Source organism: Musca autumnalis, unplaced genomic scaffold, assembly GCF_047663935.1.
Source record: "Musca autumnalis isolate F117 unplaced genomic scaffold, ASM4766393v1 scaffold_4, whole genome shotgun sequence".
NCBI lineage: Eukaryota > Metazoa > Arthropoda > Insecta > Diptera > Muscidae > Musca > Musca autumnalis.
Genome location: NW_027411977.1, coordinates 251,433,469 through 251,449,879, shown reverse-complemented (window position 1 = coordinate 251,449,879; position 16,411 = coordinate 251,433,469). Strand labels below are relative to the sequence as shown.

The 16,411-nt window shown below is 34.6% G+C and overlaps 1 protein-coding gene across 6 annotated transcripts; it reads right to left on the bottom strand.

Moving 5' to 3' along the window:
* Window positions 1–626: 626 nt before the first annotated feature.
* On the bottom strand, window positions 627–14,216 carry LOC141402785 (organic solute transporter alpha-like protein). 6 transcript variants are annotated; one of them, XM_073984735.1, is made up of 6 exons: window positions 13,979–14,216; window positions 2,460–2,620; window positions 1,495–1,976; window positions 1,270–1,395; window positions 1,069–1,195; window positions 627–967 (listed from the first exon to the last, which is right to left on the bottom strand). In XM_073984735.1, exons 2-6 carry the CDS (start codon window positions 2,554–2,556, stop codon window positions 885–887), a joined length of 915 nt encoding a protein of 304 aa, XP_073840836.1. In that variant the 5' UTR covers window positions 2,557–2,620; window positions 13,979–14,216; the 3' UTR covers window positions 627–884. The 6 variants fall into 6 exon arrangements, with proteins under 6 accessions (XP_073840836.1, XP_073840837.1, XP_073840838.1 ...); XM_073984736.1 differs by having other exon boundaries at window positions 2,460–2,617; window positions 13,979–14,154; XM_073984737.1 differs by having other exon boundaries at window positions 13,884–14,138.
* Window positions 14,217–16,411: the final 2,195 nt, after the last annotated feature.

Genomic DNA, 16,411 nt, shown 5'->3' with positions numbered 1-16,411 from the left:
GAGGTTGAGGAAGTAAGGCATAGATATGCAGTGCTCCAGAACCTGCAAGAATCTAAAAACTTTTACTACGATAACAATTTTTCCTTAATGGTATCGAAAAAGAATAAAATAGTAAAAATTAGTAGATTCTTCCAGTTCTGGAACAAACCAATAATGCCTCCATTTGTTTCTCTGTTAAGGATAGTAGTGTCCGTATAAATTCTTATTGTAAAATAAATTATTTAAAAATGTCCAAGACTATGCTAAAAATATTTATGATGGACTTTTTTTATACTTTGGTTTATATTAGCGTAGCCTGTCCGTGAAATGATTAGGTTCTATCACTGTGGTATCGTTGTGGTACGGTCCTAATCCAAATACGGACATCAGTTGTGTGTATATTTCTGTCTGAATCAAGTTTATAAAATTGGTTTTGTCTTATCAGGACAATATTCCCTGCGTGAAATTTTTTATTCTTTATGTACATAATTAACATCTCTCGAGTTATAATCACTAAACACTGTTTTAGTGGAAATTTTAGTTTGATTTGTTGTTGTATTTGAATATGATAGCCGCATTTAGCTCCGAAACCAAATAGAGTTAGTAAAATGCCTTACCTCTGTCTACAACAAATTGTGGCCTCAGAGTTGATCTGTTCGATGAATGTTATCATATATTTAACTAAGAAAATTAATTAATGAATGGATGAGTCATATAAATTACAGATAAATATGTAAGTACATTCATGTATACATGTATGAAAAATGTATGCATATTCAAGAGATAGATTTAGATTCCTATGCAAGATCTGATATATAAATTATAAGTAGTGTATATGTAAGTATATCACAATCGAAAGTTGTGCTGACGACAGTCTGGCCATTTATCGACTTCAACTCGGTTGCTTAGATGGACGGTGATTTGTAGGCGTTTTGTGCCAACAGCGATACCAGAACCATTTCCACCAAAATTAAGAGATTTATGATTGCTATATTTGGTGATGAGAAATGGTGAGAGTAGAGCGGGGGGTTGGTATAGAAAAATCATTAATCATCATCAATGTTATGGGAGGACATTTAATTGACTTACTTTGCTTGTATATTGTGTGGTTGATAGGATAATAGCCACCCAGATCGACGTTATTCAATTGGGTATCCAGCAGCATATATTGCAATTTGCACAACAGCAGGATTAGTTGCAGGCAAAACATTTTCTTCTGCAATGAATTAAAAGCAACTCAATGAAAACCAACTTACGCTGATACAGGCGAACAATGCGGCGACTACCTACCATTAATCCATATTCGGAATGAATGGAGTTCACCATACGCACGACAATGTTCAGTGCCCAAATGCCAATAAGAATGGAGCACACCAAGAACGGTATAAAGTAAAGGCTAACACTGCGATAGAGCTCCTAGAATTATAACAACAATACGAACATATTTATGAGAGATGGAGGCGGAAAATGTACAAAAGGTCTGGGGATTACATGCGATTTAGCACGAGACAATACCTGTTCTCGGTAGTAGATGAGATTCAAGACCAACATAATGCAGCCTTGCACAAATGGCATCTGCCACACCATGTAACGAAGAAGACATAGCTTGGCCTTTGAGGGCAAAATCGCAGGCAAGCACAGACAGCAGCAGCAGCATGGCGGCGTATTAATTGAGACCGCTGCACCATCGTTTTCTTTCGCATAGTTGAGTTCAGAGCCCACATAGCGGAAGCACAACTGACGAAACACTACCGCTCCAATAATGAAGCATAGATGCATAATGGTATGACATATGAGCCAAGCTTTTGGTAACATGAGCGTGGTGAGCGCAGCACCACAAATTATGGGATACAATGAACACAATACTATGGATGGAACACGGATGCAGGGGTCGCATCTGCTGCGAATCTTTGACACAGTGGAACAGAAAATTACAATGTTAAGTACCACTAAGAGTGAGCCGACAAACATGGAGAGTTTGATGAAGGGCGTAAGATCTGTAAAATAACAAACATAAATCGTAAAATAATAAAAAAAGTTCCAATTTGTTTTTGGTATTCGTATTAGTAGGCAGAGAAATTACTTTTGGAGACAAAATTCCAGATTCAATTCAATTATCAAATACGAGTTGTTGCATTTGTAATAATGAAATAGGTCATTTGAAAATGCAACGTTTGATTTACAAATCCAATACTGGTAATCAAATCATAATTATTTGTAATTAAATAAACTTAAATAGCTCACAAGAAACTTTTTGAAATACAAATTAAATTATATGAATTTTCGAATAACGAATTTGGAGTTTCTCGGACTTCAATTGAAATGTTTCGCATTACTTAGGGAATTTTTCAATGTTTTGAATTACATCTCAAAAAAGTGTAAAGTAATTTTACTGATTAAAAAAGTTGTGTTAATTTTTAATAATCTAATGTTAAATATTTTTGTTTTAATAATATGTTCGTACTCGTACTTATACTTACTGTCATAGTAATCCGTTAAACTGGGATGCATGAAAATATTATGTTGAAGTTTATCTGCTTCGGCGGAGGCATTACTTCCTATGTGTAACTCTTCCATAATTTGTAAATTTTACTTCGTCAATTGTCATTCGGTAAATGGATCAATCCTTAGTTCGGGTCTACTGAAAAAAGTGAATTATAAAATTTATAATTTACGAAGAAAGTGTGTGTATGGGCCAAAAGATAAAAAAACCAAATCTAGCGAATCGTAAACCGTATTTACATAGACCGTAAATACGTTATTTAAGTTGTAATGTCAAATGTTCCCACAAACATTCCCAAAGGGTCAAAGGAGACTTCTTTCATGTCAATTAGTGCACATAAATGCCGGAAGACATAATCCACCTGAAAATGGAAATTCCTTTTTGATGGAATCCGATTCATAAAACTAAAATACATGCTCTGACAAAATTTCAAGCTTCTACGTTTAAAACCATACGATCCTATTCAAGATATGCCAAAAAACGTAATGCTGTAATTTTCATAAAACACAAAAGACGTAACCCACATTATTTGAAAATTAGCAGCAGTAGTGATCAATGTAGTCTTTGATTTTTGCAGCAATTTTATTTGAGGTTCTCAGTGGCCACGAAACTTCTTCACCAAAAATCTTACCTCCCTATTTTCGGAATTTTGAGGATTTCAGCTACAATTTTTAATCGAACTAGCTGTAGTTCGACATATGAGGTTCTCGGTGGTCACGAAATTTCTTTAACAAAAATCATCAACATAGGTCCCTGTTTAGGTATATCCCCGTCAACAGATTAGAGTTGGGCAATTGAACGACCTAGTTCACAATCTAGTTGAATGGACACCGGTCGTTTGTATGAACGAAATGCGTATACTTAATATCTCACGTTGGTTTGCATGATGTTACTCATACGTTTTTGAACTAGGTCGTTCAATTGCCCAACTCTACAACAGATTGAAGCAATTTTTTGATAAATTCTTTGGTCCAAATAAGGCGTCAGTGGTCGAACATTTTTTGCACCTTATAAGAAACTAATTATTCCATTTCAGTTCAGAATATTTTATGTGGAGGGTATAAAAAGTTCGGGCCGCACGAACTTCATGTTTTTTACTTGTTAAAAATTATAAAGACCATTCATGTAGTCAATTTTTAAACCATCTATTTATAGTTTAGGCGGTTTTTGATAAGTCTTACAGAAAAAAATCCAAAAACTGAATAAGCACTCCAAATATCCGAATAACTTTTTTGTTCTCATGGGATCGATGGGGACTTCTAGGACTTTACTTCTAATTCTCAACCCTCTCTCGATGTCTGAAGACCTATACCCTGATTAAACAATTAATAAAGGCTTTAAGTTCGACCGGGCCGAAATTGTTATACCCTCCACCACGAATGGTATTTAAGTAAAATGGAACAATTAGTTTCCTTTCGTTTATGAAGAAGACTTAATACCAAATGTCAGCAATTCGGTAAACAAATGTTGTTCACCTTCAACATACCGATCTATTGAGGCTATATCAAAACGTCGATCTGTACCGATTTCTGGCGTAAAGTTTTTAGACTCAAAGAAGACTAAATACCAAATTTCCGATATTTCAGTAAGATAATGTGGATAAAACCTTAAAAATACCGTAAATCAAGAGGTACGCTTCTATGGGGGATATAGGAAGACGTGGACCTATTCTCATAATTCTTATCGGGAACATTTTATAATCCCATGAAAGACTAAATAACAAATATCAGTAATTTCGGTGGAATATTGACGTCACATCTTTCATAATTACGAAAATCGGTAGATACCTTCTATGGGGGCTATATCGAAACGTGGACCTATACCGAAAAAAATTCAGTCGGAAAGGGTTTAGTTCCAACGTAGACTAAATATCAAATCTCAGCCATTTCGGTGGGTTGTTGTGGCCACAACCTTCAAAATACCGAAAATCGGGAGGTACCGTTCTGTGGGGGCTATATGAAGGAGTGGACCTATACCGACAAATTTCATATGTAAGTTTTATACCTCAAATGAGGACCACAAACTTCAAAATACCGGAAATCGGGAGGTACCGTTCTTTGGGGGCTAAATACCAAATTTCAGACATTTCGAAGAAATTTGGAGGCCACAGCCTTCAAAATACCGAAAATCGGAAGGTACCGTTCTATGGGGGCTATATGAAGGCGTGAGTCCATAGCAACAAAATTCTGGGGGAAAGTTTTATAGCCCCAACGAAAACTAAGTACCAAATTTCAGCCATTTCGGTGTGATAATGAAGCTAAAACCTTCAAAATACCGAAAATCGGGTGGTGTGGTTCTATGGGGATGAAAACGTAGGCCGATATAGCCCATTTGCAATACCAAACATCCTAGAAGTAATAGAAACTTCTATACCAAATTACAACGCTCTATATTAAAAATTGTGAGCTGTATCTTGATATCAACAGACGGACATGTTTATATCGACTTAGAATTTTACCCTGATCAAGAATATATACTTTATAGGGTCTTCGATGAATATTTCGATGTGTTACAAACGGAATGCCAAATTTAATTATACTCTCCATATTATTGTGGAGGGTATAAAAAACCGCTCATGTATGTAAAACAATATGGTAAACCGACAAAAGGAAGTGGTTATTCGGAAGGCAATACAAGACACATGAAGCCGGGATGCACATCGTTATTTTGTGAAGGCAGCTCGTCCGATATTGCTCCTTTTTTCAAGAGAAAGAAGGAACGGAAATATTCGAAAGTTTCTGGCAAATGTCATGGCAGCAAAAAAAAGATGTACGTAACAAATCTTGTTGAGACGTTGGGCGGAAAAAGTGTATATGCTCCAAATTCACGTTGGTCTGATACATAGATGTTATATTAAGGGGGCTACACACGATCAGTTTTGACTGTCAGTTTTGCTCAAATAATCGGTTGCTTGCCAGTGTGGCCGTTCACTTTTGTCAGTCATCAGGCAACGAAATATTTTGTGGTTGCTGGACGGTTGGACAGTTATCGATAATTCCGAAAAATCGACAGTCAAAACTGATCGTGTGTACCCCGCTTTAGACTCCAAGTTTGCCAAAAAGTGTTCTTGTGAACTATTGCTATAACAGAGATAATGGCTAGAGATTGAATAAATTCCACAGATTTTAATGGTACTCAAATAGATCCAGGTATGATCCTAGCGGTATATTCTATTTTAAAACTGATATCAAAGACGACTCCTACAGAAAATTTCGGGAAATTTTGAAGCAGTGGATCCAAGAAACTGTCAATTCCTTTAGGATTATATGTTGGTGATAAATTGACTTAAATATAACAATAGCAAGAGTGCTGCCAACTTTTATTTCAACTTTTCATTCATACTTTTGCTTTTTAATTTGACCGATTTTTGTCGGTAACTAAAAAAAATAAGTTAGAGAATCCCACTATAGATGTTTTAAATATCGTCTAACACAATTAAACTTATAAGTCATTAGAGTGGTGGTTGGAATAGAAGGTTCACCTAATTGAGGTCCATTGAAATATTACCGTTAAGAATGGGAATCGAAGACAACATCTTAAGATTGCTAGTTTAAAGTTCGCTTAACCGCATAGGCCAATAAGTCACTTCTAATTTGATTATAATTTTTCATTTATACTAGATTATTTAAATGTATGCTCAATAAATTGATGGTTACGTCGTTTGGCATTTCAGACAAATACAATACCAAAACACTTAATCCACACAACTTCTGAAATTCTGAAAAAAAACATTTAATTTTTTTTCAAAAATACATTTTTTCTCTGTATTAAAACTCGATACTAATGTCCTGTTTCACTAAGACGATTCGAATACTAATTCGTTCGAACTACTACCAAACTTCTGTTTTTTGAAAAATATTTGAATTGTTTTTATATTCAATCCATGGTAGAACAAGAAAAGGTAGCAGCAATACCCAGCTGACTGAACTGGGCTGTAGTGTTAGTGTCAAATTCCATACGACATTTTATATATTTATTTCTATGTTCGATGTATAATAGGGATATATATTTTTTGAAGAAAAAAATTATTCATCTGAAATAAAAACAATTTCCCATAAAGACTCCTTCATATCAATGACATGTAACCTCCTCCAGGTCCGAACGACATGTCGCACACTAAAACACCACTTATAGAGGCGGTACAATATTTGTTAATATGTGTGATATTTTATTAAACTTGAAAATAATAAAGCCCTAATAAACATGTGCTTTTTGTTTTCAAAAACAAAAGATTGAAACAGCTTCTCTTTTTTCAATGAATTACGAGCGACCCCAAACATTTTGGCAAGAATTCTACTTCCTGCGTGATATTGTGTATTTAGTGGAATGATACGGAAACATTCAAACTGAAAATCTAACCAGTTTTCATTCATGTTTTTCAAAATATTCAATCAAATGTGAAAAATTATTAGTTTTTTAAATTCCAATAATTTATAGACATTTCCTTATTTTGTTTAAATTTATATTTGACACTAACGTTCCAAACAAAAACAAATTCCTTTGTGGTTGTTGTTCGAGTTGTATTTGTTGTAGTATTAACTTTACCTTGTATTTGTTCTACCATGTATTCAATCAAACAAAATTTCCTACAACAACAGCAGTTTGTTAGTAATTCGAACGAATTTTAATTCGAATCGTCTTAGAGAAACAGGCCAAAAAACTTTCGATATTTTATAACACCGTTTTCATTTTATAACGTTTTTTGCTTCTCCTGTAAAGTTTTGGTTTTGTGGGTTACGTTTTCGGGCATTTATGGTGATGATACATTCCCACAACATCACCGAAATGACAATGAGTACATGTCGATTCATATTGACTTAATGATATGGCACCTACTTTTTATCGCCGAGTCTACTTGTAGATAAGTTTTTCATGTCTGAAATACTCTAGAAATGGAAGCCCAAATTACACTGAGGGGATTTGCCGAAGGGATCGCCAAAAATGTTGATGTTCTGGTCGGTATTGAACCGCAGACCTTCTGATAGTAAGGCGGACGTGCTAACCATTAACATTAACTCCATGATATGGGGTCTACATTTTATATTCAAGTTTGAACGATGTGTCTTAAGACATCAGTTGTTCAAAATAGTTTGAACTGAAGATCCCACATGCTGCGATATCTGTTATGTTTGTGTGTGCACTACTTCGACCTATTACCAACTCCACCCGCTTTAGGCACACACATTGTGGGAAAATTCTTCAATTATCAAATGTTTGTATTTTCAGAGCATAGTTTTAGTTGATAAGAATTGTGTTAGAAAGGGTAGCCTAAGAAATATCTTGTATTGTTAAACATAAGCAAAATATCATTGAAATAAAATTTGTGTCTTACAAACACTCAGATTGTATAGACGTGTGTGTCTTTTTCTATTTTATTCACCACTTGTAGATAAGTTTTACATGACTGGTTACATTACTCTGAGGGGTATTTTTACTACCGATGAACATTTGGTATTATGTGCAAGACGGGTGTCCTCACAATTGCACCACGGTGGCACCTTATATCTGTCAAATAAATTATGTTTACCAAGGGTAAGGCAGGAAAGACTATGTTCCTTCGTATACATATATTTTCAGCTATCAGGTTCTCCCGTTTCCAGATTAAAAAATTCTACAACATGTACTGGATGCGTCGATAAAGACTCGGGGGACAAGTGGGTGAGTTTAGTTGGACAATTAAACAATTGCAGAGTGTGGTCTTGCGTATCGTGTCATCAATTTGGAATATTAACTGAGCTAAAACCACTCGTGTTTGCCTTGGCAGCTGAGGTTCTTCTGCTGCGATGGTTGCGTAACTGCATCAGTGTGAAAGTTATCAAGTCTACCTGATACGCTCGTTGATCAAGAGGTTCTCGGTTGTACCTCTTTACATCACTTTGGACCTCTCTCCCGATCATGAAGATTTCTTCTGACGTACCTGGTTGGGGAGGTCTGTCCACTAGATCGGGCGGGGATGCTCACGTCGCAAGCATGTACTGCATCGAAAACATTTCTTTGTGCTGATGTGCCGCTAAAATCTTCGTATCCCCATGAAGATGGTCCACTGGTGTCATGAGGAAGCATTCACTATTCCACTGGTTAGAACAGTTGCTTGAGCATTACCATTGAGACTCGCGTTTCGGATGACATCTGAAACATCATTCATCGTATTTTGTGATGTCACCTCCGCGGCTTTGAAGGATCTTTTACAGCGTAGCACACTCCTCTTCGCCCTATCACTGCTTGTTGGCAACAAGAGTAAGTTCGCCAAACTCTTGGGTAAATATAGTTCTTACAATGAAGCTCATCACGCCCATTTGCTTCTGCCGTCGCCTTTGCTGGGATATTTCGCCTGATTTCGGATATTAGACCAGCTGATATGTGGAGGACGGCTGTAGCTGTGATGATGTCCCTGAAAATTCTCTCAGCTACCCGAGAATCTGAGGGAATGGGCAGTTGTCTGAAGCGGTATATATGGGTCACTGTAGTCAAGCTAGGAAGGCAAGTCTTCCTTCTCCCAAATAAAAAACACAACCCCTATCCTTTTTCTTTTTATTACGAGGACAAGATGTTTATGTATGTACAAAAGTGTAGGAAATACAATTATTTGTCTGACCAACACAGACCAAGATTTGTTGATGAAATTTTAGTGGCGTTTTTATGTGGAAATAAACATCACCACCGTCCAAAATTAATAAAAGTTTTTAAATGTAAAATACGCAACAGCGAGCTCTGATGAAACCGGTTTGTATGTACGTATTCGTATATGATAAACTTGGTCTGATGGACTTAAACATGCCGCTCTTGAAGTTGCAATTTAATTGCTTCGCACAAACCGACAAATTGCCGTAAACAAAAATATGACCTTGGCTTCTTGTTTGTTGTTTTTGTGTTTCGATAGCAAATGAGATAAATTCGACTGAGCATCGCTATTTCAAAAATAATAGAGGAATACAATGATTTGTAAAATAATACAAGTTCAAATACTGGTGTTTACCTCTCTATACCTATGTAAGTATGTATGTTTTATATACATACATACATACATACATACATACATACATACATGTGTATGAGTGTGTGTGAATGACAATCAGCACATAATTAAAAAGATAAAATAGAGCAAAGTTATAAGGTTGTTTTGGCCTTGAATTATTACCATTTTGTCTCATATAAAGCCAATTAGTTAAAAGGCCACTTAAAAATGTTGATATTTTCTAAAAATTCATTTCATACACATTGCTGTTTTTTTCTCTTTGTAATTTCTATGTAATTTATGTCGAGCAAAGGACAATTGGAAGACAACAGCAGTGAATCATTAGGATGGAATACACTTGATTGATTGCATTAATTAGCAGACAATTAAAAACGGACTTAAACGCTCTTCGATATCAATATTTTAATATTGGTGAAAACGACGGTCAAGGCTTTAATTAAAATTGACCAGTTAGGTGTATTGGCAGTTCGAAAAATGCTATTAACCTGTTTCGTTTTCAGGCACAGTCAGACAGTCAACAGACACAGTGACGAAACCTATAGGGGCACACACACAGAAACAAGACGTTGCAAATTGGTGTTTCTACAAAAACAAGTAATTGTAGCCAAGATGATTATCAATGTCATTCAAGCGAAATAAATCAACAAGATATAATTATGGCACTCTGCCATACCCTTGGATGGATATGAGCACAACACACGACCAACTGGCAAAACAGAGCTGGAGCTGATTAAAACTATGTCCCGAAGTCACTCGATTATAGTAGAAGAGTACGGAGTATTTGGTACTTGCATAAATATTCGTACTGTATATGGTAAAAAACAAATTCCTTTTGCAATTCCATTTGAAAAAAAAAAAAATATTTTTTTGCGAACACATCTACGATTTTTGGTATAGAGTTTAAGGAAAAAAATTGGTTTCAAATACGTTCGCGTTCACAAAATTGGTCGATGCGCGCAATAGTTACAGCGGTTTTTATTCTCATATAAAGAAAAAATATTTACACATTTATAAAAATAATCTACACTTTGCACAATGCGTAGAAAAATTTGAAACCAAATTTATAGAGATTGGGTATATAAATTACATATTATAGATATACCAAAAGAGAAAAACTTATTGTTGGAGTATTGTTCTAAATATATTTTTTTGGTATGATTATAAAAATTAGGAGTTCTCCAACTATTTCGCTAAAATCCCATATAATAATTATTGTATTCTTCTAAAACTTCATCAAGAAATATGGTGTATAATCACGAAAGCTTAGTTGCTTACTGAGATCACTTATAAGGATAGGAAAGTAAGAGTAATATTGAAATTACAATCATTCAAAAAATATGATGCGCATCCGATTTCAGTAGCACCCATCAAAAATACGTCAATAGTGTGTACGCGGATTTGTCAAAATATATTTTTGCAGATTTTCCTATTTTAAAAGCTATCTGTATCCACAGCTTTAATGGATGGATTCGAACGCGGAAGGGCTGCTTAAATCCGTCGCGTAAAAAAAAACTAAATTCACGCGGGGTTAAAAGGAAATTGAATAACACTTGTAAATATTACACACCAAAATAGCACGGTGCGCCTTAAATAATTTTAAATGGAAGGTGCTTACACCTGGGAAGTTTTTGCAGATTCTGAAACTACAATGCTCATAGATGAGAAATATCAAGAAAAAAAATCGCTGGAGGGATTTTCAAATAAGTTCACATTTTAGGGGTTCTTTAGGTTTTCACGATTTTGCTTGGAAACCGCGAGTTCTATGTAATTGGGCCTAAAGAAAATGTTGTAGCTGTGAAAATTCTCCACAAGATTGACCTTCACGATATTTTCGTAGGTTTTACCGTTTTTAAGATATAGAAGTTCAAATTGAGACAATGCACTGACTGTATCGCCTCCTTATAAAACAATGTCATTACTGCAATTTCCCAAATTAAACTTATATATCTTGAAAGTGGTACAACCTAGGAAAAAATAAAAATAGTCCCATTTTGATATAACTTGCGGTTTCCAAGCAAAATCTTGAAGACTTAAGATAAAAACCTAAAAATTTAAACTGAACCTCTATATCTCAAAAATGGTAAAACCTACGAAAAAACTAAAGGTCAGTCTTGTAGAAAATTTTCACGGCTACAACATTTTCTTTAGACTCATTTCGATATGACTTGCGGTTCCTAAGCAAAATCGTGAAAACCTAAAAAACCCTAAAATTGTGAATTTTGATCGCGATTTAATTAAAAATCCATCCGGCGATTTGTTCTGTTTTTTTTTTAATTTTTCTTATCTATGAACATTGCTGTCTCAGAATCCGCGAAATCTTCTCATGTGTAAACGGTTTTCATCAAAAGTTAGTTAAGGCGCACTGAGCATGATATTGTTTTATAAGGAGGCGATACAGTAAGTGCATTGTCTCAATTTGAACTTCTATATCTCAAAAACGGTAAAACCTACGAAAATGTCATAAAGGTCAATCTTACAACATTTTCTTAATGCCCATTTACATAGGACTCGCGGTTTCCAAGCAAAATCGTGAAAACATAAAGAACCCCTAAAAATGTGAACTTAAATCGCGATTTATTTGAAAATCCCTCCGGCGATTTTTTTGTTTCTTGATATTTCTCATCTATGAGCATTGTAGTTTCAGAATCTGCAAAAACTTCCCAGGTGTAAGCACCTTCCATTTAAATTTGGTTAAGGCACACCGTGATAGGTTTTGTAAGAAAATGTACACAAAAGAAAATGTAAGCACACTCATGAGGTGTACATTAAACGACGTAAAATCATGAGTTCTACAATCCTATTATCAGTTTTGAATATTATCTTGTTGCACGGATTATTAAAAAAATCGAAAAACCACGAAATTCAGGCTTCGAAATGTCAGCATCAATTTAAGGTAGAAGCAGTGGATATTTCGAAAAAGCATAGACTACACCATTTTCACATGTAATTCGAAGAATTTCAGTTGTAATTTGATTATTTCATTCGAAATTCGAAACATTTCATTTGTAATTTGAGAATTCCATTTGATTATTTCATTTGTAATTTGAGAATTCCATTTGAAATTTGAATTTTTTCATTTGTGATTGAAATTATTTCATTTGTAATTCGAATTTTTCCATTTGTAATTTAAATTTTTCTATTTGTAAATCGAAGTCTTTCATTTGGAATTTCAAATGAAAACAAAAAAAATGTTGTACCATGTTGTTCAATGAGTATTGCTTGATTCATTTTTTGGGTATGGGTCCATGGAATGTAAGATTAAGCCAGAAATCAGAAACGAACATAAAGCACTTGTTGGCTTCAAACCATTTTTCTATATTAGTGCCAAAACAGCTTCCATGTAAATTATTTTTAATGGTCGATATTATGAGAAGCCTTCTAAAAGACTACATTTTAAAGAAATTCATTCAAAATATGTCAACAGTTTGCGAATTCTGAAAGGATGAAACTCGGATTCATCGATTGTAAAACTTTTTTTGGTTTTCACCATATATACATACATATATAACGGACCATAAACTTCTGAAAACCAGAGCTATATTATCTAAAATATCAGTTCCAATATCGTATGCAACAATTCATTAACAATCACACATTTGTATCGGCTTTAGAGCACTTCAGCTTGTTCTATTAACAATCCCATCAACCATTTGTGAAGTAACAAGCGTCATTTCTAATCGCCCAACAAACGCATTCACATCCAAATTGTTTTCAGATGATAACTAGATGAATTATGTAGTTCCGCGTTTTAGTTTTCTTCTTTATATCACCGGCCGCATTGACATTCGCATTCCGACACTTATACATGTCTTTTTGTTTGTTTTTATTTTAGTTTTGTTAGCACATATCGCCGTATTACGTACCAACCAACATCATTATGACGTACTCGACAAGCAGAGACCAAGCATTCGGACAGGTCTTTGGGTGCATGACCAATGGCCATTTGTATGTATGTGTGAGTATGTGCCTATTGGCTGCAAGTGCTTTATTTTCGTCAATGTGAAATATTTGGGCACATTCGAGTGGATGCAAAATCATCTTGTTTATTGAAACATTTGTCATCGTTACTATAACAGTGAATAGGATGCTGTGATTTTGAACACGGCTATTGCTACTAACCAACTTCAATGCCCTGGGCCAAGTCAGTGTAAATGCTAAAGTGAAACTGAACATAGACATGGCTCCCGTTACTAAACATAAAGGAACATCAACATCGTTTCACATATGGACCAAAACAATAGGCCTCCATAGTAAAACACAAACGAAACAACAGTTTTTTGAGGATGTATTTACGTGACATTACGTAATATTTTACAAGTCAATCCGACCAACAACAGTCCCCGCTGTATGGTAAACATAAACCAGTTTTCATTTGGGTCACCAGTGGTTCAAAAAATGCGTCCGCAGTTAGTTAGTTGTGCTTACAGGCGTTTGTTAGTACGAGGAAAGAGCCGTATACTAAACTAACCAGACAGACTGTTTTAGACATAAATACACACATTTCCACACATATTATTTACCCGTACAACTAGGCGAGTTTTGTACTCTCATGAGATTTTCTCATTAATTATGATTGAGTTTTCTTTTATGCCGAACGATTTGAATTTGTTAATACGAGCCGACGTTTCGTAAGTCAATTGTACAGCTACAATGCCAGTACACTACGTCTTTTCACAACGAGAAATCGAATGCAACTGGTCTTTTGGTGGTACTGAAGACAAACGATTATTTTGGTCTTGCTGAGAGCGTGTGATCACTACATGTTCATTGATCATTTGTTTGAGTTTTGACTGTTGAGCGCGTATTTTTGGGTATGCAGAGATACTCGCTCTCTTACTTAACATTTGTTTACCTTCGTGCCCTTTACCGCCAGGGATGGACCATTCAAATACTTGTACTATTTTTTTTTTGGTTGGCGAAATTACCTGCTACCTACGGCCAGGTGATCTTAACTCATTCAAATGAATTTTGGCATCAGTCGAGTTCAATGATATTATGGCAATTGAATGTGATGGGTATTAAAGCAGTTAAGAAGTGGAGTAATAATACAACAGTTCTGAAATACTATACTATAGTAAACCATCGTATATGCATATACATAAATACATCCATATGTCTGTAAATTGCACAGAGTGAGGTTTCGTCGACTAAACAAAACAAAGACATGTTAATGAAGAGTTTCGACACATTGATGAGAAAAATTTGCTACAACATTTCGCGTTAGATTGGAAAACAAAGTAAAACAGAATAAATTACAGTCGAACTTCTCTATAACGAATAATTATCTACAATGAATTGTCTTATGAATATGAATTTCCACAGCTATGGTTTTAGAGAAGATTGTCTGTCAGACATCAATAAACCGTGGTGCAATTTTATTTTATACTGCAATAACCAAAATAAATGAGTTGTATATACAAAGAATTACTCATGTTATGTGCTGTTAACAGACCATGGCACAATTACCCAGGTAGTGGCATCGTAAAATTTTGAATATGTTATGTCAAAACTTTCTTCATGTTGTTGGGTAAATTACAACAAAAATAATTGTTTATAAAGGGCTTTGATTTTTCATATTCGAACAACTTGTATCACACACCACTACCTGGGTAATTGTGCCATGTAACAGACTCAAAACAAAACACTCAAAATATTTCGAAGACGATTTTTGAGAAAAATGGCAAGAATTATCTTACGATGTAGTTTCCGTCAAAAACTAACCCCATACAGTTCTTGTTAGAACAAAATGTTTATAGAATTGTATTTATTGTAATTTTTCATTGAGTTTTTCTGTCAAAAAACTCAATGTTAAAGCGGTCCATAGACTATCAAATTGGCTTGTCTAGCCGATGAACTCCTTCTGTACGTGTGTGCTTGATAAGTGTGTAGCAAAGCATTCAATCAGCCTTCAATCTGCAACCGAAATCTTCAAATTTTCCTCTAAAAATTAATCAACTTAATCTTTTAAATTTCTTCACAAACACAATGTTCTGTATATTTTTTCTTATCGGATTGACTGGGTCTCATTTTGAAAGTCAAAACTATTTTGATTTTCCTCAATCCATGGCAGAACTACCAGGTAGTGGTATCACACCAGCTGATCGAATATGAAAAGTCAAATCCCTTTATAAAAAAATTATTTTTGTTGTAATTTCCCCAACAACATAAAGTTTTGACATAACATATTCGAAATTTTACGATGCCACTACCTGGGTAATTGTGCCATGCCTCAATCCATAAAATTCACACACATTCTCATATTTTGAAAAAATTACACAATCTACTGCAAATATTGACATCAACATTTGATAGTGTATATCACCAATATTTTTGAAAATTTAACATAGCTGAAGCCAAGGTTTACCCTTTTAGAACACGCGACTCGTGATTGTATATTATACAAATTAAATACTTTTGGATAAAATGAAATGTTTTTGGACGTGGTAAAAAATATTTACCTTAAAAGATAATTTGCTTGGAAGCTGTGGCTACATTTATGTTAAAAAATGGGTAATAATGGGTTGAAGCCACCATGTATTTTTTTGTTATCTCTCTATTTGTGAATAAACCACACTTATCTCGAGTTTCCTGTCAAAGTAAAAGCAGAAGCAAGCTAAATAAGGATCATCTTACTTTTCAAAATTTCGTCTGCTTCTACCATTAAATGATGCTGACATTTTGAAGCCAGATTTACAGTGTTTTTTTTGAAAATTTCTTCTAATTTCATTCCGCAAACAGATATTTATAAAAACCATATATACGATTGTAGTACTCGCAATTCTGAGTTATTTGATATGAATGTTGTGAATGTAGTCTGCACAGCTTCATAGAAATCTGCATCAAAATGCGAAAATTTGGTGTGAACATTTTTCTAAAAATCATATTTTTCGGGCCTAATTTTAACCATTGTCATTCGATTTCTTCGTACTTGATTGCACATTTTAGTTTTTTAC

Coding starts and splice junctions, on each gene's coding strand:
- LOC141402785 (XM_073984735.1), bottom strand. CDS start 2,556: ATGGAAGAGTTACACATAGGAAGTAATGCCTCCGCCGAAGCAGATAAA. Junction 1,977..2,459: donor TTTAACGGATTACTATGACA/GTAAGTATAAGT, acceptor GTTATTTTACAG/ATCTTACGCCCTTCATCAAA. Junction 968..1,068: donor CCACACAATATACAAGCAAA/GTAAGTCAATTA, acceptor CACCAAATATAG/CAATCATAAATCTCTTAATT.